At 32.5% G+C, this 23471-nt stretch overlaps 1 protein-coding gene across 6 annotated transcripts in view; it reads right to left on the minus strand.

Moving 5' to 3' along the window:
* Pbp49 (proximal sequence element A Pbp49) overlaps positions 1-23471 on the minus strand; it is a 117883-nt gene that overhangs the window by 30434 nt on the left and 63978 nt on the right. For all 6 annotated transcript variants that reach the window (XM_085815201.1, XM_085815206.1, XM_085815202.1 and 3 more), the window contains 2 exons: positions 22281-22377; positions 2869-3015 (listed from right to left, as the gene is read on the minus strand). In XM_085815201.1, the coding sequence (XP_085671327.1) occupies positions 2869-3015; positions 22281-22377 (244 nt within the window). The remainder of the gene's footprint in view (positions 1-2868; positions 3016-22280; positions 22378-23471) is intronic.

The following is a 23471-nucleotide window of genomic DNA, read 5'->3' on the forward strand; positions in this document are numbered from 1 at the left end:
TAATACCATGAAGACATTTTTCATTTCATCACATTTTTCTGGATTTGTAGGTCTGTAAATCTTTCCTTTAAATCCTTCTGAGGTTCAAGGTCTAAAATCTCTACTAAATTTGTAAAAGCAAAAAGAAAATTTTTTAAGGGAAAAAAAAAAAAAAAAAAAAAAAAAGCTCAGAAAAGAAATGGCATGACCACCCAGTGTATTTAAATGTATATGAATTTCTGAGAGAAAACTGATATACATTTAAATATGCTGAAAAAATTACATGGAAAAGAAGTAATCAAGAAAAAATATAAAAGATGACAAATGAAACTAATTTTAAATTAACAGTAGCTTTAGCTTTTTCCCTTCTAAAAAGTGTTTCAGAAACTGTGCCTTGCATTTACGTAATTTATTACTATGCTTATTTTTCAGAATCAAAATATTCATAAGTCACAAGAAATGAAAATTAATGTCACTTTAAAATAGGACAGAATAAAATTAAAATGTCTTATTTTAACGTTACTTCTAAATTATAATTTTATTATTTTTTATGATATTTATCAATGTTTGTAAAAAAAAATTTCAAAAATTTACAAATCTTTGAATAAAATACTTTATATGCAAACTGATCTTGAAATCGCCAAAATGTTGAAAAGTTGCCAACTTTAGCACTACATAATAAAAGAACTCTTATTTTAAAAAGGGGAAAGATTTTTTTTGATGTAATATTTTATGAACTCTTCACTCACAAAAAAGATAATTTTAAAACACTTGGCAGTGCCTCATGCAGTCAATTTAGGCAGTGCCTCATGCCTGAAGACCATGTATGTACTATTTATATTAAGAAGATTTAAAGAATTCAAATGTGAACTCATCAAATATATATCTGTCAATGCATCGCTGAAAAATATTCCTCCAAAATATAAATTTGTGCTCAAAATGGCAGTCATAAAAAGGAAATGTTAGATGAGTAAAATTAAGGATCTTTTGCTGATTCTGGCCAAAATTAAGGACTTTTAAAGATCAAAAATCATTTCCAAAAAGTCTTAAGGACTTTTCAGCACTTTAAAGCAATGTATGAACCCTGTACATTTAATAGCCCTTAACCCCCCCCCCCCAAAGTGTCATGCAAAGTTAATCAATTCATTGACTGATTTTACATGAAAAATACACTTCTTCATTGTGCACTTTTATCTATACTTCAGAAAAGTATTAGGAATAAACAAATTTGGCATTTACATATTATCTGCTACCAAGAACATCAGTTCATACCACAACTTTAGTTGGAACTTAGATACCAGAAACTTTAATTATCAGCACTGATACAAGAGATTAAGGTTCTTATTCTGTTTTGGTAACACAAACTTGAAATCATCTGTTTCACTCTATGACAGTTTTATATGCCAAGTACTTTTACAACACATTGTATTTAGTAATGTACAATTTCCCTCTACATCACTAAAGAAATATGAAATTGAAAATATTCTTGACTTTAAAGCAATATCCTAAATCTTAAAAAAAGGCAAATACTTTTCATTTTGCTATTTTTCAAATTTGAGAACCTTACAGAAAATAACATGGATATTTTCTGAACCCCTTTGTGAAAAGTCAACAATCTCTGGTGACTAACTTTTTGCCATGCAACAAAAGACAACAGCCATTTTAAAATGGCACTGCACTAAGAAAAATATAACAACCAACTGACAAAATTAAAAACATATGAAATATCCATAATAAAACACTTTTTTTCCTACATTGTTTTCCCCATGTATACAGCAATCTGTTTATCTTAAAAAAATCAGAGAATTAAAAAAAACTTAGCATCACCCTCAATTTGGCTCTGTGCATACTGTCATTCTTCCCATGTACACAAGGATTTGTTTTCACTTAAAAAAAAAGTCAAAGAACTGCACATATTTGGCATTGAGCATGTTGTTGTTTCCTCATGTACACAGCAATCTGTTTTTGCTTGGGGGGTGGGAATTCAACATCAGAGCAAAAATTTTATCTTTTATAAAGTGCATGTTCATAGAGTGCAAATTTTTGCATTCTCAACACCTGTATAAAACACCATACCTTAGAAGAAATCCAACACTTTCTTTTTGATCAGCTGGCAAACTCCACAGCCTCATTATGATTCCTTGGAAGAAAACTATATATATTCAATGCAACAGAAAGAAATCTAGTGGTCATCCAATTTGAAGCTGAAAATTGGTGCTCTTCTGCTGCATGTGAGTGCATACCTGTGCTGCATGTGAGTGTGCCCCAATAAAGCATAAGTTACTTATTTTGGCAACACAATGCACTATTTCATGAATACTTTTTCAGGTGGGAGTGAGGATAATCAGAAAATACCATAACTAGTAAAATATAACAATGTTAAATATAACACAACAAAACACATGCTTAAATCTACATAACTTACAAATATAGGGATGGCAATGAGGGAAACATTTGTTAATAAGTTATCATTTGGTACCAATTAAAATTATGAATTGTAAATAATTTTTAAGTATTGAAATTTCTGCCATTAACTCTAATATATGCATAAACATATAAAGTGATTAAACTAACCATTTGTCAAAAGAAGTAATTTTAATAAAAAAATCCATACAATGATCTTAAGTTAAATACTATTTTTTCCAACATTTTTTCCACTCTGCACTGTTATTTGGAATAGCCGAGGGCCTAGAGGAAATGAACAACTTTTTTTTTAAATTATAACCCAACTTAACGCAATGGAACTATGGAACAAAAATGATCTCTTATATTCAATTTGAAACATTTTATTTTCCATCATGAAACTGTTTATATTACTGTGACTAATAATGCATAATATATATGAAAAAAAAGCTATTTTAACTCATTTAATAATCAAAATGAACTAACCTGAAATACAGGAAAACGAGGCAACGCAGATTTTATATAATTGTTGCTTTGTTTTTCTGGTCGAAATACTTGCACAGACAAAATTATTTCCGGCTCTGATACAGGTTCAAATGGCACTTCATATTTTGCTTTCTTATAAGCACTAACCTGGAATAAAAAGTAAGAAATAAATAAAAAGTTAATAATGAGAAATTTTTTAAAATTAAATTTATTAAGTTTTAGGATATGGTTTAGAATATGAAATAAGATCCCACAGTTTAATTTTTGTCATGATCTTTCCACAATCATGTGATTTAGATAAAAGAAAATCCTAGCAGATGCTATTAAAAGTTAACAAATATGTTGATAAATTAAACACTTCATAAACAAAGTAAAGCATCCTTTTTATTTAATCTAAAAAACATAATTTTGTTCTAAATTATTATATTAACTCTAGAATTATGGAAGCAGTCATTTTGACCACAAGTTAAATTAGTGTTCATATTTTTTAAATATTTTAATATTTTTTTACTTTTCCTAAATATATAGCAAGATAACAATATAATTTATTTGGCCTGTTTCAAAAGATTATTTTTTGTTATGTAACTGTATATATCTAGAATTATGGCTAGCGGTCATTTTGACTCTTCTTCTCCTCTGTCGAGTAAAAAGATTAAGGTGGCTTTGTGTAGCAGCATCTCGAATCCATGTTATTCAACAGCTGGTTGAAACAGAAGTGAGGCTCCCCCTTCCCAAAGTGGTATGCCACAAACAGGTTTCATGTTTTTTATCTAAATGTTTTAGCAAGTTCTTCACCTTTATAGCCTTTTAATAGCAGACAGATTAAACCCTTATATGCATCAGCAGTTAATCCTCTTATGTGAGGGCATGCCATTTAGCGCAAATCACTTTGGAGATGGTGTGTTGTTGCAGTAGTACGATCTTTGCAAGAAGGATATTTTGCATCACTAAGCCTACCTTTAAAAAATATTCATTAAAAATTAGCTCCTCTATGTTAATTGAACTTGATATATATTTATAGCTCTATTTTTTTATTAAACTTATTTGATTCTTCCTTTTGTATTTCGAAATTCATTCCAAATAAAATTTGCGCATTTTTTATGATTTATTTTTAAATTTGTATTTTAAAATAATTTTTATAAATTTTTCGAAACAAATTTTTACCATCATCTTAAAGTAGATGTATTATTCATACTTGCCAACTTTTGACACTCAAAAATCAGGAGATTTTTCTCAATGTTAAAAAGACTTTTTAAATGATAAAAATATAGTTTTTAACAATGAATTATCTTTAAATAGTAACTAATTCTTAAATGCAAGCAACACAAAAATACCTTACAGATAAAAAACATTTTTATTACTTGTATCGTTTAAGAAAACAAACAAACAAAAAAAAAAAAAGACACTTTAATCAGTTTTCGTACAAATGTTATAAACAGTGGCAGATTTTGCTTTCTTTAAGAAACTTCCTAATTTTGTTCATAGCAATTGCCATGTAGGCCTGCTTTGACTAATAAAAGTTTTTCTAATGTGTCATCGTTAATATTAGATCTAAATTTAGTCCTCGTTTTTGCAACAACACTGAAAATCCTCTCACACTCCGCATTACTATGGGGAACTGTCAAGATGGCCAACATAATTCTAGACAGTTCACTATATTTTAAAATTCCATCAGCACCTTTCAGTTTTCCAATTAAACTCCACTGGGTATCAATCCTAGCTGATTTTGTAAATTCATTCAAGTTTTCTAATTGTAAACTGCTGTTATGCAGCTTTTGGAACTGTTTCAATTTTTCCTTCCTTTTAGAACTCTTCAAGATAATAATAAACATCAACAATGTGTTCATCCACATTTATTGGTAAAGAAGCTACCCCTTTTTCAGCTGCTAAATTTAAGAGGTGAAAGGTGCACCTCATAATCTGCAAATCTGAATTTTCCTTTCTTAAGATGCCTGCAAGCCTACCAATACTGGTGCATTATCAAGTTTTAATAATTAGCTGTGCTATATTAAAACCTGTCAAATGTCCTTCTAAAGTGGGAACAGAAAATAAACTGCACTCAATTTCTGAAGACTCTAGATTAAAAAAAGAAGCAACAATTGGATACGGTTTTGAATCAGTATTATTGCTTCCATCCATAGAGAGGCAGAACGGAGTTGTTTTAATGCAATCAATAACTCAAGATTTATTTTTCAAACCCATTTCTTTAACAATTGCACCTGTTTTGGTTCTTACACTTGAGTATTTCTTAGCGATTTCATGATTGGGAAACATTTTTCTAAATAAAGCTGCAGTGTGATCCTATGCATTCAGTGGCAGGTAGTGCTCAAATAAAAAGGCAGAGAACAAACATTCTGCATTAATAACTTTTTGGTCCTCTGTTTTCAAAGAAAAATTTAATTTTCCATTTTTTCCCCCCCAAAACAACTCATGTTGTCCTTGTGTACGCACATGTTTGAGAACATCCGCCCTTCCACCATGCAAAATCGAAAAATCGTAACGACAGGCGGTACACATCTCAAATTTATTACATTTCCTTGAGGAAATAATGGAAGGATAGTCAACTGTGTACGATTTTTGAAACGTACATGAGTATTTCACCTTTCTCGCAGACATAACAAAAGATTATAATTTCTAAAACTATATCCCAAAGGCATGTGTACTCACACAACTCAGAACAAAATGAACGAAATAACTAAAGAACATCCAAATAACAGCTTGCTTTGTCCTCATTGGCTAATATATGCCAGATGACACGCAGTGGAGCTCGATACCCATTGGAGAACTGGAGAACGATGTTTCTGGATACGTATATTCTCTCACTCACAAAGCAGAAGTTATCTAATTTTCAAGGTTTTGTTTTAAATATAATCTAGAGAAAATTCAATTGCTTTCAGACGTCCAAAATCTTTTATTATTATTATTATTATTATTATTATTTTGTTTATATAAGAAAGTATTAAGCCAAGTTCCAAAAAAATCGTGAGAAATTTTAAGAATAAGAAAAAGTTGGGAGAAATATATTGTAAATCGGGTTGGCAGGAGAGTGGTTCGAAAATCGGGAGTCTCCCGCCTAAATCGGGAGAGTTGGTAACTCTGTGTATTTCTAAGCATACCAGCAGAACATTAGAATTTTCCGAAAACATACCTGAATTTACATTTTGGCATATTCATCTTGAGTGACAATAACGCTAAATGTGCTTTACAAACTTTGTTAAAATTATTTGTAGGTATGATCGATGCATCTTTTTTCCTGCTCAGGCACAAAAAAAAAAAAAAAAAAAAAAAGCTTTCAGATTTTAAACTATGCCCAAAGATACACTTTTTTTAACGCTTTGTGTGCTACTTTTATTTATTCAATATCTTCTTTACGCTTAAGCCACAAAATTCAGTTCAACAGCAATATCGCAAAATAATTTTTAAATGAGCATATGTTTAGAATTTTCAGTATGCAGTCTTGCGCGCTGAAGATAAAAATGTTTCTTTTTTTTTTCCCCCCTAGAGTGCTGCCATTCCTTGTTTTGAAATTGCTGAGTTCCTTAACCAAAATTCTTTAATGTCTGACAAAAAATGAAATAGATAATAAAACAAATTCCAAATTAAGGCTTCCAGATGCCCATATTCGCTGGATGATTATGTTATTCAAAATTTGATGGCTCTAAGTACCGTTGTTTTATCACAATGCGAGAAACATACATACATTTACGTAGATTCCTCATTATTTAATTTCTATAAATATAATACAGTGGTGTAATAGTTGGTGGCAACAGTTTGAGAAGTGAATTGACATAAAATGCCAAAAAACACACACAAAGCCTTCTGGGCTATTAATTACAGAAAAAATCAAATTAATTTCAAATTAATTTTAAAATCAAATTAATTACAGAAATTAACAGAATTAATTTCTGTAATTAATTTCAGAATATCAAGAGATTCTCAAAAAAATTTTAATCAAAATATAAATGCAAAATAAAATATCTGACTCATTTTGATGAAATGTAAAAAAACTTGCTAAAAATAATAAAATAAATGATAAAATATTACAGCATAAATGATTCGGAAATAAGACATGTTTGATAACCTAGTCACTATCATTTCATTAAATATCAAACACATTTCCAGGTCAAACTTTTTAATTCGATCCCAGCAGATTAATTAATCCTAGGAATCCCCTCATTTACACACATCCAGAGGAATATGTTCCGACACACTCGTCAGGATTTCAGCGATTTCGGATTTTTCTGGATATTAGATCATCAGTTTAAATCTAGTAAGATGGCATGTAGAAATTATTAAATTAAAAATATGAAATCGTGATTTATGAAATAATGAAGTATTTATGATCTAAAGGGTATCAAAATTTACAACAACAACCACAAAAAAAAAAAAAAAAAAAAAAAAAAAAAAAGAGCTTAATATTTATTTGTTTACCTTATTAAACATTTCTTTCAATGTAAGTTGTTTAAGTTGCGTCGTTTTTTGTGCTAATACTTTCTATTTAATTCCGTAGACAGCCATATACTCTTGTTTAGTTACATTGTTGAGGTCCCCGTAACTGCTGTTTGGAGAATTCTGACTAACTTGTCAATAAAAATTTTCTTGTTTTTAGTAACTTCTCTGTCACTTTTCTCACTATCGGTAGCGGTATTTTCTGGATTTAAAACCATACTACAGATTTCGCCATTCATTAATTGATTGATGATTGAGAAGCATTGTCATCACAATGAAAAACTTCTTTTATATCAGCTTATTTTTTACAGCTTCTCCACATTTCCGTTTATTGGAAAACTTCACCTTTGTTTTGCAATATCCAAAGACCTTTAAAATTAGTGGCTGTCATCATCAAATTTAGCCATTCTTCACTATACATATTTGGCTATGTGTCATGAGCTTGGCGACTAACCACAAGTTGTTCCATTAAATTTTATCTTACTTCTATGGTTCACTGAGATAATTAAGTTTGAATTGTATTAGTTTAGTTATTTACTATATTTATTTCTTGCACATGCTTAAGGCTTATCAGAGTTCTGAATAAATACATTCCCACACATACTTAAGTCTTAATGAGGGCCAGCACTAGATATCTTACCGCCTGATGCAGTCTCTGTGGGTCCAAAATTCGGCAATTTGGTGTGGCCGTGGCCATAGGAGCCTTGGTGCTGTTCTGGGTTTATGTGAATAAAGAAATCAGTTATTCTTAATTCAAATAGCTCTAAATGCAATCTTTGGTTCTATGAGTATCATCAACAAAATCTATGGAACTAAACTATGCATATAAATTTTGCATGCAAATTTTGGATTCTAACTATGCATATGGAAAACTATGCATATGGAAAGAAATTTTTGTTAAATTTTTCCTCGTGAACATTTTTAGCGTATTTAACTTAAATCTGTACTCATCGCCAAGCGTAACGTCAGCGTAAAAAATTAACATACTCCTTTATTATTCAATTACTAACATAAAACAATTCTTTAAACATCGCTACATGAGTCATTACTCAAGTTTTCATGTTTTGATAAACATATGGTGATGAAAGGAAAGTACAATACATAGTGATTTGCCAGGTTGGTGTCAGATCAACAATGTATCTCTGAGGAATGTTTCGGTTTGAGATGTGTGCCAAGCAGATATGCAGCAACGGAGCCAAATTACTGATCGCACAAATTTATGTTAAATGATTGTTTCTTCAATAACAAGGTATTTTATTTAGTGTCGAAGTGAAATTAAGAATCAAAGAAGAAAGATCTACAAAGCGAAAGCCTGTTTCGATGCTCATTAAACAAAAAGTGGAATTGCTGCAAAAAATGGATAAAGGCATGAAGAAAGTGACAGAGAGGTGATTTGTTTCTCTAACCATTGCAAAATCTGTTTATCAATTTCACGCTGCTCTGCGGGAGGGTGGAAACATCGCGGCGCGCAATGTACTGAAAGTTGATCTGTCAGCACTATCCTCATCTTCAAGGCAGATGTTTTTATTTTATTCGGCTTATAATTCCTTACTAAATATAGTGTTTCATCTCTATGTGCTCCGATATGATCTAAATCAATTTCCTCGTCATTATAAATATCATGAATACACATAAAATAGTTTTCTGGTTGCAATTTTCTAATTTCGAGTATGCATAATGTATGCTTTACGCATGCACGTGTTGAAATAAATGTTTAATAAAGTAAACAAATAAATATTAAGCTTTTTTTTTTTTTTTTTTTGTAAATTTTGATACCCTGTAGATCACAATTGATCTTTATTTCATAAATTACGATTTCATATTTTTAATTGTATAATTTCTGCATGCCATCTTACCAGATTTAAACTGATGATCTATAATCCGGAAAAATCGGTAATCCGGAATCGCCGAAGTCCCGACGAGTCCGGATTAAAGACTTTTGATTGTATCACCTGCTTATACATCTAAACGAATCACCATAATCAGAAAGTACCTCGTGGACACAAGGTCAACAAGGTATATATTCGAATACGCTAATTGTAGTAGACACAGCGTGCCATCTAGTGATTTAAGAAAATTCTGTATGTTTGAAAGTGCATATATGCCACACCCATCTGGAAGATCAACGCAAATTGTGATGCACCAGTGCATCACTTGGCTGCTAGTGACATTTGGGTCTGATGCACATATGACACACCCGTCTGCAGAGGGTTTTTGGTTCAGCAACATGCCGTCGCAAAGGGGTTAAACAGGAAAGATAAATATCTTACATTCTGCCAAATGGCAACAGACTCAAATGATAAGTGAAAAAACGCTTTTAGTATTTTGAGACTAATAGTCCTTTTGGGCTAAAAAGCAACAACACAGAACAACACATGGCCAGCTAAAAATGAATTGCAAGGTCCTAGCTTTGTTTTGCAGGAATTAGTACTTATTTTAAATGTTTATCAATACAGGGTGCACAGCAACATCAGCAGTCTCATGACAATCAGATTTATTACTAAAAATAATTTTTTCCTGTTACACAATACAACATCGCTCCAAAAAACTCCCCGCTTCAGCTATTCATTTTGATGTACACAGCACTGCATTGCTGAAATATTTAGAAATATTATTTTAGAAATATTATATATTACTTCATTTTTAAATCCTTTAAATTAATAAAGTTTCAAAGTTAAATATTTGTATGCTGCAATAAAATGATTTCATATTACCTTAATACAGTCAAAAGTCTTTAATACGGATGTCCATAATCTGGAATGATCTATAATCTGGACCTCAAAGGTACAAACTTTCTGCGCATGCATAAACGCGTTTACGCATGCGCATAACACGTTTACGCATGCACGTTTAATATATAACAGACGGTATAAGCTAAGCTAAGATTATCTAATTATCTATTTCAGTTGATGTTGCAGATTGCGTTGTTCCTTAATTTCTTCGAATTGGATCCGGCTTATTATTTTTGGCAGACTGTTAGAGCAATTTTATAAAAGTAAGCTTGAACTTTCGATTATGTCAAAAAGATTTTCCGATTCTGGAGCTGCCAAAGGATCTACAAAGCGAAAGCATGTTTCGATGTCCATCAAACAAAAAGGGAAATTGCTGAAAAAAATGGATAAAGGCATATCCTTTGTTTCTCTAACCATTCCGAAATCTGTTTATCAATTTCACGCTGCTCTGCCGGGGGGGGGGGGAGAAGTCGCGGCACGCAATGAACTGGAAGTTGATCTGTCAGCACTATCCTTACCTTCAGGGCAGACGTTTTTATTTTATTCAGATTATAATTCCTTACTAAATATACTTACAAGTATTTCATCTCGATGTACTCCGTCTTTGATATGATTTAAATCAAATTCTTTATCATTATAAATACCACGAATAAAATAGTTTTCTGTTTGCAATTTTCTAATTTCAACTATGTGTAATGTGTTGACTTTAGTTTTCCACATGCAAATTTTGATTGGAGGTCGATCGGCGGTAAGCTAATGTGGTTGCCGCTGATTGGCCGATGACGTCAAGATCGGCGGGTTGGCCGAGTATTATATATATGTATGCCGGTATCGGCGAATGTTCTTGTTCTCTTGTGTTATTATGAGTTAGCATAATGCTAGTTTTCTTTCACTTAATGATTTTAAATGTAAAGGCTACAGTGTTAGCTTATTTTATTTTATTTACGGAATAAAGCATGAATTTTATTTAGATTAGTCTTAGCTTTATTTAAGGGAAGCAAAATATGCTTTGCCTTTATCACCACTTCCAACAGGGTTATGGTCCCAGCGCCAACAGCTAATCGGTCATCCAGTTCAACTCAGCATTGAAGGAATGTAGGGGAAGAGGGCCGTTATCCACGAAAAGAAGCTGACCTGTCTTAGAAGTTTGTTCAAGTTGTTTTGCTCACACTTAATTGAAGATGTCGTTACTACCTGAAGGTTTTGAGCTGTTAAACCATGACAACTTCGATCGATGGAAAGTCGTCATGAAAATGCTGTTACTGGATAGAAATTGTTGGAGCTTCATAGAAGACAAAGAAGAAGAATTAGATAAAAAGTGCAAAAGGCGTGAAAAGCAGGCGTTCACACTGAGAGAGAACAGAGCCTTCACTACATTATATTACGGAATTAATACTGAGTTCAGGCCGCTGATACAAGAATGTTCAAGTGGTAAAGAAGCATGGGAAGTTCTACAGAAGCAATTCGAACCCAAAACAAGAGCAAGGATAATTCAGTTACTGGATGAATTTTTTAGTATTAGATATACACCAAATGAAGAAATAGGATTATTCATCGCGAGGATAAGAATGACTGTAAAGAAGTTGGCTGAAGCTGGTCACAACTTGGCAGATCTTTTTAAAGGATTTCAGGCAATAAGGAGATTACCCCCGGAATACTTCGGCATTGTACAGTTGATCTATAGGTGGAAGGACGAAGATTTTATGCTGGAAAGAATTGCTGAAGAATTGGTAAGGTAAGAAAGCCGACTTCGCCAGGTAAATGCCGATTTAGAAGACAGCAAGGTAAGCGTGTTTAATACTATTGATTCAAATGCAGGGAAAGATAAAGTTGAAAATAAAACTAAATCTAAGTAAAAGATGGGGAATAACAGAATAGGACCTTGTTTCAGATGTCATATATTTGGGCACTTAATCGCTCAGTGTAAAGAAAATGTAAGTAAAAATCAGAAGTTTATAATAGATGATAAAAACGGACAGTTTAAAGATAAAGAATTAATGTTAGTAGAAAATTATGTAACAACTACAGATAAAGAAGGTAATGCCGATAAATTTAATTGGGTCGTAGATACTGCAGCTACAACTCATTTCTGTAATAATAGAAATTTAATGACAAATTTCGAAGAAATAAACAATATACGTATGTCTTTAGCTGTAGGAAATTTTGAAAGTAAAGTACTAGGAAAGGGTACCGTCAAATTTGCAGTAAAAGTAGGCAATCGAATAAATTGGACTGAGTTAGATAATGTCTTATATAATCCAAATCTAAGAAGAAATTTATTATCGGGAGCAAGGTTAGAAAAGGCAGGTGCTCATTTTGTGATTTCAAAAGGGAAGAAGTGGATATATTTTAATAATTGGAATAGATTATGCTACGCTAAACGATATGACGGACTTTATCACGTAAAACCATTTAGATATGCAACAAATAAAAGGGAAGCTGGTTACAGTACAGAAATTGGAAAGTTAAATAAAGTAGACGATGCAATGCTATGGCATCGGAGATTTAGCCACGTAAATTTTGATTATATTAAGAAAACTAGTAAGAATCAAAGTGTGAAAGGGTTACCAGAAATTGAAAAACCAATAGAGAGGTGTGAATCGTGTATTATTGCTAAATCTAGTAGAATAACTTTTAAAACTGTTCCGAAGAGATCGGATAAACCATTGCAGTTGGTTTATTTAGACGTTTGTGGCCCACTACCAGTTCCATCTAAGGGTGGGAGTAAATATTTTCTTGCTATTGTGGATGATTATAGTAGATTAGTAACAGTGTCTTGTATGAAAAATAAAAATGAATCGTTCTAGAATTATCATAGGCAAATGGAAAGACTGACGAATGGAAAATTAATAAGTATACGACACCGATAACGGTGGGGAATTCTGTAACAGGCAATTCGAAGGGAACTTAGCCGAAAATGGAATTAATGTTGAGCGCACAAACGCGTACACACCAGAAGAGAACGGTGTGTGTGAACGTTTTAACCGAACGGCATTAGACGCAGTTAAAGCTATGCTTAATCATGGTAAAATGGGAAAAGAATGGTGGGCAGAAGCTCTTGGCTGTTTCGTACATATGTGGAACAGAGTATGTCATAATAGCAACCGAACCCCTTATGAAATGTTTCTAAATAGAAAACCCAGTGTTGTTTATTTTAATATATTTGGTTGTAAAGCCTATGTTGGCGTGCCAAAAAAGATTAGAAATAAATTACAAATGAGGTGCAAAGAAGGAATCATGGTAGGATATGCGAAGGAAACTAGGGGTTATAGGATATGGCTGCCAGAAGAACGCAGATTAATAGAAACCTGTAATGTGAAGTTCGATGAAAAACTGTATGCAGCAAATGGCATCCTGGAACATAAATCAAAACCTAAATTTAAAAGACTAGAGGAATCTGAGCTATTAGCAGAATCAGATGACGAACAGGAAATTTCTAGAGAAGAAATAAAGTTGTCAGATGACAAATCTACTCCGATAGAAGTATCAGACTTAAACTGGCAAAGAAAAGCAGTTTAAAGGCCAGATGGAACACTTACAGACATATATTATTATGTAGAGGGAACAGACACCCATTTTAGATCTTATAATGATATTGAAAAATATTGTGAGGCAAGAAATATTAAATTTGAAAAAGATAAGTTTGATTTTAGTGGAAAAAACAAATACTCGGGGAAAGTTAATTTTGTAGAACAGGAGACTAGCTCCGTGTCTGAAGATTCAAATTCCGTAAAAATAATTATCCCCCAAAATTTTAAAGAAGCACGAAAATCAGTAAATGCCGAAGAATGGGATAAGGCCATGAAAGAAGAAAGTGACACAATGAAGAAAAGAAAGGTTTGGGAATTGGTCCAAAAGCCAGAAAATAAAACTATGATAGGAAACAAATGGGTCAATACCCTAAAAAGAAATGAAAAGAATCAAGTGGTTAGATACAAAGCACGTTTAGTAGCACAGGGATTCAGGCAGAAAAGAGGTGAAGATTTTGATGACGTTTACAGTCCTGTAGTAAATTTTTCAATCATAAGAATATTTTTCACTATCCTGGTATGTTTATATGGATGGACTAATTGTCAGTTAGATGTAAAGAACACATATTTATATGCAAACCTAAATGAGAAAATATATATGACCCAACCAGAGGGATTTATCGAAGAGGAAAATAAAGTGTGTTTATTACACAAGGCCATTTACGGTCTACATCAAAGCGGCCGTGAATGGTTTTATGAATTTGAAAGTACTTTAGAAAATCTACATTTTAAGAAAATACAATGGTGTAATTGTGTTTATAAGGGTTCAAATGTAATTCTCTTGTTATATGTAGATGATATTGTGATTTTTAGTAAAGATCAACATAGTATAGATAAAGTAATTTCACAGCTGAGTAAGTTTTTTGATCTTAAAGTATTAGGCAAAACTAAAACGTTACTTGGAATTGAATTCTTAGAGAATGAGAATGGGGTTTTTATACATCAGCAAAAATATATCGAAGAAATTTTTGAAAAATTTAAACATTTCCAGATAACAATAACTTCACTTCCCATAGCTAAAGGCACTATTCTTACAAAATTAGATTGTCCATCTACAAGTGCAGAAATTGTGGAAATGCATACATTACCCTTTAGAAATCTGTTAGGATGTTTAGTTTTTGTAATCACAATTTCAGGAGAATCCTGGAATTAGGCATTGAAATTGCTTGGTTATCTCAATAGTACTAAATTATATAAGTTAAACTTATTGAAAATTAAACATATAAATTTATATTGTTATTCATATGCTGATTATGCAAGTAATAGAGATGACCGCGTGTCCATGGGAGGATTTATATTATATTTAGATGAAGTACCGGTAATCTGGAAAACTGTTAAACAGAAATGTGCAAGTTTATCAACCATGGAAGCGGAGTATATCGCATTATTTGAAGCAGCGAAGGAATTAATGTGGACAAAAAATGTCTTACAAGATGAAATTTTAAAGTTTAATTTAAGAGAGTGTAAACTATTTTGTGATAACAAGTCTGCAATTGATTTTTCTAGATCGCTAATAGAAAATCGCTGGACTAAGCACATAGACGTAAAATATCATTTTGTTAGAAGACTAGTAAATGATGGAGTGTTTGACCTTGAATTTATCACCAGTAAATTAAATACTGCCGACTTATTTAAAAAAACAGCGACTGCTGTTAATTTAAGAAAGTTTTGTTTAGATGTTTTCAGTGTTTAAAGACAATAGAATTGAACTATGAACTTCTGTGTAAGTTTTGTTTTTCTCTTTGCATGAGAAAAAGAGGGCCATTTGTTGGCTTTAGTTTTCCACATGCAAATTTTGATCGCTGATGTCAAGATCAGCAGGTTGGCCGAATATTATATATATGTACGCCGGTATCGGCGAATGTTCTTGTTCTCTTGTGTTATTATGAGTTAGCATAATGGCTAGTTTTCTTTCACTTAATGATTTAAAATGTAAAGGCTACAGTGTTAGCTTATTTTATTTTATTTACGGAATAAAGCATAAATTTTATTTAGATTAGTTTTAGCTTTATTTAAGGGAAGCAAAATATGCTTTGCCTTTATCACCACTGCCAACATAATGTATGCTTTATGCATACGCGCGTTGAAAGAAATGTTTAATAAAGTAAACAAATAAATATTAAGCTTTTTTTTTTTTTTTTTTTTTTTTTGTAAATTTTGATACCCTTTAGATCATAATTGCTCTTTATTCCATAAACTACAGTTTCATATTTTTAATTTTATAATTTCTGCATGCCATCTTACCAGATTTAAATTGATGATCTATTATCCGGAAAAAACGATAATCCAGAATCGCCGAAGTCCCGACGAGTCCGGATTAAAGACTTTTGACTGTATAGAAATTATAAATGCTTAAACTTTAAGACATGTAGACTAGAAGAGAAACACGCTACTGTGACAATCAAAATCGTAAAAAACAACCTTATATTTAGCGTAGGTATAATGAAACACTCAATCGATTTCGAGGGCAGCTAAAGGTCCCTCCTCATCAGGAGAAAGAAATACATAGAAAGAAGAAAATAGGAATCACAGAAACACGTGGTGCTTATCAGCACTGCACGTGGTTATAACTAGATTTTTAATCAGAGTTGCACTGGCCGCCTACTTTTACTGAGCCAGGCTGTCTGATCAAGCATAAAGAAATATTAGCGAAGTTAAAATAGGGAGCGAGGGGCAAATGCACATTACACTCAAAATCTGAACTTCAAATAATGGAAAGCAACCACTGAACGGATTTTTATACCCTCTGGTAGTACCAAGTGCGAGGAGGTAACGCCATCTATCGGCAAAAATAATAGAATTAAGACAGTAGAATTTTAAAGGCATTAGGAAGGACTGGATTGGACTTCAAATCATTAACTAAACTTTCTAAATCTTTGTGAATGTGAAAAGCCTCAAGAAAATCCAATTCGCCTATGGAAGAAGCCTTTTGGATGATTTTTGCAGACCCAAAATCAAAATTATGGTTAAAAGTCCAGCTATGATACGCTATTGAAGACTTGTTAATTTCGCCTTTTTTGACATAAGATTCATGTTCCTTGATACGAAACTTCAACGCTCTTTTTGTTTGGCAATATATCTTAAACCACACTGACATGATATACTATAAATTCCCCAAGAATTCAAGACAGAAACGCAATCTTTTAGAATCGAAGGGTGAATTTTATTAATAGGGGAGAAACCGACTTGAAAATTGAATTTCTGGAGAATCCGTGCAATTTTATAGCTAACAGAAGGATAAAATGGAAGCACGACAAGGTCATTGATATTATTTCTAACAGTGGAATGTCTTCTTTGATGGGAATCTGAAAATTTTTTGACGGCTTTATCAATAATCACGGGAGAAAATCCACGGTCAATCGCAACTGCTCTCAAATAATTAAGTTCATTGGTAAGCAAAGATTCAGAGGAACAAACTTTTAGCGCGCGGAAAACATAATAGTAAAAAGAAGCCATTTTTTGCTTAACAGGGTGGCATGACTTGGCATGGGGTGGTAAACAAACTGCAAAGGGTTTACGGTACACAGTGGTGCTAAAATCGGTTTCATTGCGGATTATAAGAATATCGAGGAAGGGGAGGGAATTGTTGGATTCAATTTCAAGAGTCAAGAGTGAATTGGATGGCTGGATCAATTGAATTCATAATAGATAGAATCTCGGATAAATCCTCTTTATAACCGTCAAAAAGTGCGAAAGTGTCGTCAACATACCGAATCCAAAGACGAAAAGATAATTTATCAAATAATTTCATCTCAAAATAGTGCATATAAATGTCAGCAAGTACCGGACTGAGAGGATTACCCATAGCCAATCCTTCAACTTGACGAAAATATGCATTTTGGAAAACAAAGTGGGTTTGACTTAGAGAAACTTTAGTAAGCGAAACCAACTCATTAATTTCAGTATGTGTGAAGTGAAATTCCCGAAGCCTAGTTTCAAGACAATTTAGTGCTCCTTCGACCGGAACATTAGTAAACAATGATTTGACATCAAATGAAACCATAATGGAACGAAGTGGGGAAATATTTTTAAGTTTATCAATGACTTCAACAGAATTTTTTACAGTGTGAATATTGTTATCAAGTAGAGGAGAAAATCTGGAAACTAAATATTTGGCCAAAGGATATGAAGCAGTACCTATGTTGGAAACAACTGGTCGAAAAGGAATACCGGTTTTGTGGACTTTTGGAAGAGCATAAAGTCTAGCGCAATTAGTAATAGGCGGAATAAGTGATTTCTTCAACTGAGTTGGCAGAATGTGGGAAGATTTAATAGCACTTTTTACTTTCATGAGGTCCGAATTTGAAGGATCTTTAGGGATCGAGCAGTATGGGCCTTCATTTATCAATTTAGAGACTCCAGTAATATATGTGTGTTTGTCCATAACAACGATCTGTCCGCCCTTATCAGCTTTAGAGATAATGATATTAGTATCAGAATGAATTTCACGTAAGATCTCATTTTCCTTTTTGCTAAGATTAGAACCCAAAGATTTATTGTTAAAATTAACGTTATGAGTAATTAGGTGGCGGATTGTATCCTTCTGCGTTTCCGAAATTTTGGAGAATTTAAAGGCTTTCTCTATAGGGGCGATGATTTGAGGAATTGAAGGTTTAGATGTCTTTGAAAAGTTGAAATTATATTTTAATACTTTTAACTGATCCTCCGAAAGATTCCTATTGGGGATATTAACGATGGAGTTAACGTTTACAGTGGGAAGATCAGCTAGATAATTGGGACTATCCGACTGGTGTGTGAGTTTTTGGAATTTAGAAATGAGCACATTTTTATGCCGTTGACAAACGGTATCGGTTCTAGTGCCAATTTGAATTTATGCAAAATTTTTGAAACGTGAACGGAAGCTTTAAGGCTACATTTCACATGTATAAATTTGGGAATGAAATTTTGATGTTTGCATTTAAGTAGAAACTGTAGATGATTCAAGAATTTCGTACGCTTAAGGCGTAACTTACAAAATCGTTTCCTGTCAGTGGACATATTGTGAAAAGGGCACAAGCAAGAAACAAGTGAACAAAAGAAATATAATTCCAAAAGTCCAAACAAGTAATTACTCATAACATGAAAAAAACACCAATAAATAATGAAGACAATTTTCATCAACAAATGACAAAAACATTCCAAAAGGAGAGAAACATCCAATACTGAAAACCAATAGCCACGTGGAAAGAAGCAACGAAAGTCAAAATCGTGCACGTGGTAAACCGAAAAAATATAGAATTACCTCGAAAATGACGGTTGATAGCATAAACCAAATCCGAAAAAATGATGGCCACGTGGAAAGAAGTAAATAAAATGGTGCACGTGGTAAAACAATAAACAGTAAAATATTCTCGAAAATGCCGGTTGATAGCACAAACTAGACTAGAAGAGAAACACGCTAATGTGACAATCAAAATCGTAAAAAACAACCTTATATTTAGCATAGGTATAATGAAACACTCAATCGATTTCGAGGGCAGCTAAAGGTCCCTGCTCATCAGGAGAAAGAAATACATAGAAAGAAGAAAATAGGAATCACAGAAACACGTGGTGCTTATCAGCACTGCACGTGGTTATAACTAGATTTTTAATCAGAGTTGCACTGCCCGCCTACTTTTACTGAGCCAGGCTGTCTGATCAAGCATAAAGAAATATTAGCGAAGTTAAAATAGGGAGCGAGGGGCAAATGCACATTACGCTCAAAATCTGAACTTCAAATAATGGAAAGCAACCACTGAACGGATTTTTATATCGGATTATTATTTCTTTTGTTCACTTGTTTCTTGCTTGTGCCCTTTTCACAATATGTCCACTGACAGGAACCGATTTTGTAAGTTACGCCTTAAGCGTACGAAATTCTTGAATCATCTACAGTTTCTACTTAAATGCAAACATCAAAATTTCATTCCCAAATTTATACATGTGAAATGTAGCCTTAAAGCTTCCGTTCACGTTTCAAAAATTTTGCATAAATTCAAATTGGCACTTCTTCGTCACATTATAAGGGACACACGCAAACGTTTATCTAAAATTGAATTTGAATTATATTACCTCCATTTAAAAATTGCTAATTCCACTGAAAAATTTTTCCTCATTTGAACATACATCCTGGTCTAGAACCGATACCGTTTGTCAACGGCATAAAAATGTGCTCATTTCTAAATTCCAAAAACTCACACACCAGTCGGATAGTCCCAATTATCTAGCTGATCTTCCCACTGTAAACGTTAACTCCATCGTTAATATCCCCAATAGGAATCTTTCGGAGGATCAGTTAAAAGTATTAAAATATAATTTCAACTTTTCAAAGACATCTAAACCTTCAATTCCTCAAATCATCGCCCCTATAGAGAAAGCCTTTAAATTCTCCAAAATTTCGGAAACGCAGAAGGATACAATCCGCCACCTAATTACTCATAACGTTAATTTTAACAATAAATCTTTGGGTTCTAATCTTAGCAAAAAGGAAAATGAGATCTTACGTGAAATTCATTCTGATACTAATATCATTATCTCTAAAGCTGATAAGGGCGGACAGATCGTTGTTATGGACAAACACACATATATTACTGGAGTCTCTAAATTGATAAATGAAGGCCCATACTGCTCGATCCCTAAAGATCCTTCAAATTCGGACCTCATGAAAGTAAAAAGTGCTATTAAATCTTCCCACATTCTGCCAACTCAGTTGAAGAAATCACTTATTCCGCCTATTACTAATTGCGCTAGACTTTATGCTCTTCCAAAAGTCCACAAAACCGGTATTCCTTTTCGACCAGTTGTTTCCAACATAGGTACTGCTTCATATCCTTTGGCCAAATATTTAGTTTCCAGATTTTCTCCTCTACTTGATAACAATATTCACACTGTAAAAAATTCTGTTGAAGTCATTGATAAACTTAAAAATATTTCCCCACTTCGTTCCATTATGGTTTCATTTGATGTCAAATCATTGTTTACTAATGTTCCGGTCGAAGGAGCACTAAATTGTCTTGAAACTAGGCTTCGGGAATTTCACTTCACACATACTGAAATTAATGAGTTGGTTTCGCTTACTAAAGTTTCTCTAAGTCAAACCCACTTTGTTTTCCAAAATGCATATTTTCGTCAAGTTGAAGGATTGGCTATGGGTAATCCTCTCAGTCCGGTACTTGCTGACATTTATATGCACTATTTTGAGATGAAATTATTTGATAAATTATCTTTTCGTCTTTGGATTCGGTATGTTGACGACACTTTCGCACTTTTTGACGGTTATAAAGAGGATTTATCCGAGATTCTATCTATTATGAATTCAATTGATCCAGCCATCCAATTCACTCTTGAAATTGAATCCAACAATTCCCTCCCCTTCCTCGATATTCTTATAATCCGCAATGAAACCGATTTTAGCACCACTGTGTACCGTAAACCCTTTGCAGTTTGTTTACCACCCCATGCCAAGTCATGCCACCCTGTTAAGCAAAAAATGGCTTCTTTTTACTATTATGTTTTCCGCGCGCTAAAAGTTTGTTCCTCTGAATCTTTGCTTACCAATGAACTTAATTATTTGAGAGCAGTTGCGATTGACCGTGGATTTTCTCCCGTGATTATTGATAAAGCCGTCAAAAAATTTTCAGATTCCCATCAAAGAAGACATTCCACTGTTAGAAATAATATCAATGACCTTGTCGTGCTTCCATTTTATCCTTCTGTTAGCTATAAAATTGCACGGATTCTCCAGAAATTCAATTTTCAAGTCGGTTTCTCCCCTATTAATAAAATTCACCCTTCGATTCTAAAAGATTGCGTTTCTGTCTTGAATTCTTGGGGAATTTATAGTATATCATGTCAGTGTGGTTTAAGATATATTGGCCAAACAAAAAGAGCGTTGAAGTTTCGTATCAAGGAACATGAATCTTATGTCAAAAAAGGCGAAATTAACAAGTCTTCAATAGCGTATCATAGCTGGACTTTTAACCATAATTTTGATTTTGGGTCTGCAAAAATCATCCAAAAGGCTTCTTCCATAGACGAATTGGATTTTCTTGAGGCTTTTCACATTCACAAAGATTTAGAAAGTTTAGTTAATGATTTGAAGTCCAATCCAGTCCTTCCTAATGCCTTTAAAATTCTACTGTCTTAATTCTATTATTTTTGCCGATAGATGGCGTTACCTCCTCGCACTTGGTACTACCAGAGGGTATAAAAATCCGTTCAGTGGTTGCTTTCCATTATTTGAAGTTCAGATTTTGAGTGTAATGTGCATTTGCCCCTCGCTCCCTATTTTAACTTCGCTAATATTTCTTTATGCTTGATCAGACAGCCTGGCTCAGTAAAAGTAGGCGGCCAGTGCAACTCTGATTAAAAATCTAGTTATAACCACGTGCAGTGCTGATAAGCACCACGTGTTTCTGTGATTCCTATTTTCTTCTTTCTATGTATTTCTTTCTCCTGATGAGGAGGGACCTTTAGCTGCCCTCGAAATCGATTGAGTGTTTCATTATACCTATGCTAAATATAAGGTTGTTTTTTACGATTTTGATTTAAGACAGGTATTACTTTCTTTTTATGTGTTTTAAAAAACTGATCAATTATGGAAAAAAAATGAAATTATCAAATTTTCTTTTATTTTAGTAAACTAATTAATAAAAGAACAGAAATAAACTGTATAAAACACAAATAAAAATAAACTGAAAAACAAACCATTAAATAAAATTACCTTTGGAAGCGGAAAATTCACATATTTTGAATTAGCGTACACAAAATTTTTATACTGAGGATCTTCAATACGCTTCTGCAGATCTTTCTTCTGTTTTCTGTAACAAAAGGTGTTTTACATAAAAAAAACTCTATGGTCTCTGAGAAATGAGTATTCAGTTCATTTTGTTTGAATGCTTTAACGAAAACTCTAAGTAACAGTAAAAAATAAGCTGTTTTTTTAAAGGATTATCAGCAAATTTCATGTGAAATATTACATAATTAAAAAATTACAATCTGAGAATTAGCACTAAAGTTTCAAAATTAAAATAACAATAATTAAAAAATTAAAATAAATTGCAATCTGGTCTAATTATACATATTTCAGTTTAAAACATGAAACTGTTAAGCAGTTGCAAATGACGTAACAGTTTAAGAATCAGTTACCTAGAAGTTATTAGACACAAAATCTTATATTTAAAATGAGCTGTTGCAAACGGCAAAGCTATTTAAATTTAAAATTTGTGGTGATATTATTTCAGAATAAATTAATACCATATGGAGACTGTACCTTTTAATAAATAAAATAATTATTTAAAACTTAGTTGCACATTTATTCCACTCTCAATCACTAGTGTACTAGGGCTTGCACAAATATTTTCTTGAAGTGGCATGCTTGTTATTTTGCCAGGATGTGAAATTTATTACTCAACAAACAATAAATAGTTCAATGTATTTAAAAATCATCATTCATTCAAGTTCTTCTAATTATTTTTTAACTTTTGAAATACTAATATACAGCCAGCTTTTTATAAATTAAATTGCAGCTCCAAAATCAAATATATTAAAAGAAAACTATAAAATTTCAGTAAAAAAAGTATCTCAGCCAAAGATAGTGGATCAGTAATTTTCCAAAGCTATTTTCCTTTGACTAGAAAATATCATACCACGAATTACTGATATTTATACATGAATGCAATCCCCTTAGGGAATTTGGCAATTTTTTACAAATGAAAAACCAAAAGTTATTTGTTAGTTGCAAGGTGGTGATTTTTGCAATATTTTAAAAAAGGTTTCTAAGCTATCGATATTTACCTTATGTCAGAAAAAATCTGTCAACATATCAACAGGAAATATACTTTAGCAATTTAAAATAAGAATTTTAATTAATAAATATGGATTACATAATACATTAAAGAAACAAATTCTTCGC

The sequence above is a fragment of the Stegodyphus dumicola genome, chromosome 4 (assembly GCF_044657685.1).
Source record: "Stegodyphus dumicola isolate Sdum_Otavi_A_Nest chromosome 4, ASM4465768v1".
Taxonomy (NCBI): domain Eukaryota; kingdom Metazoa; phylum Arthropoda; class Arachnida; order Araneae; family Eresidae; genus Stegodyphus; species Stegodyphus dumicola.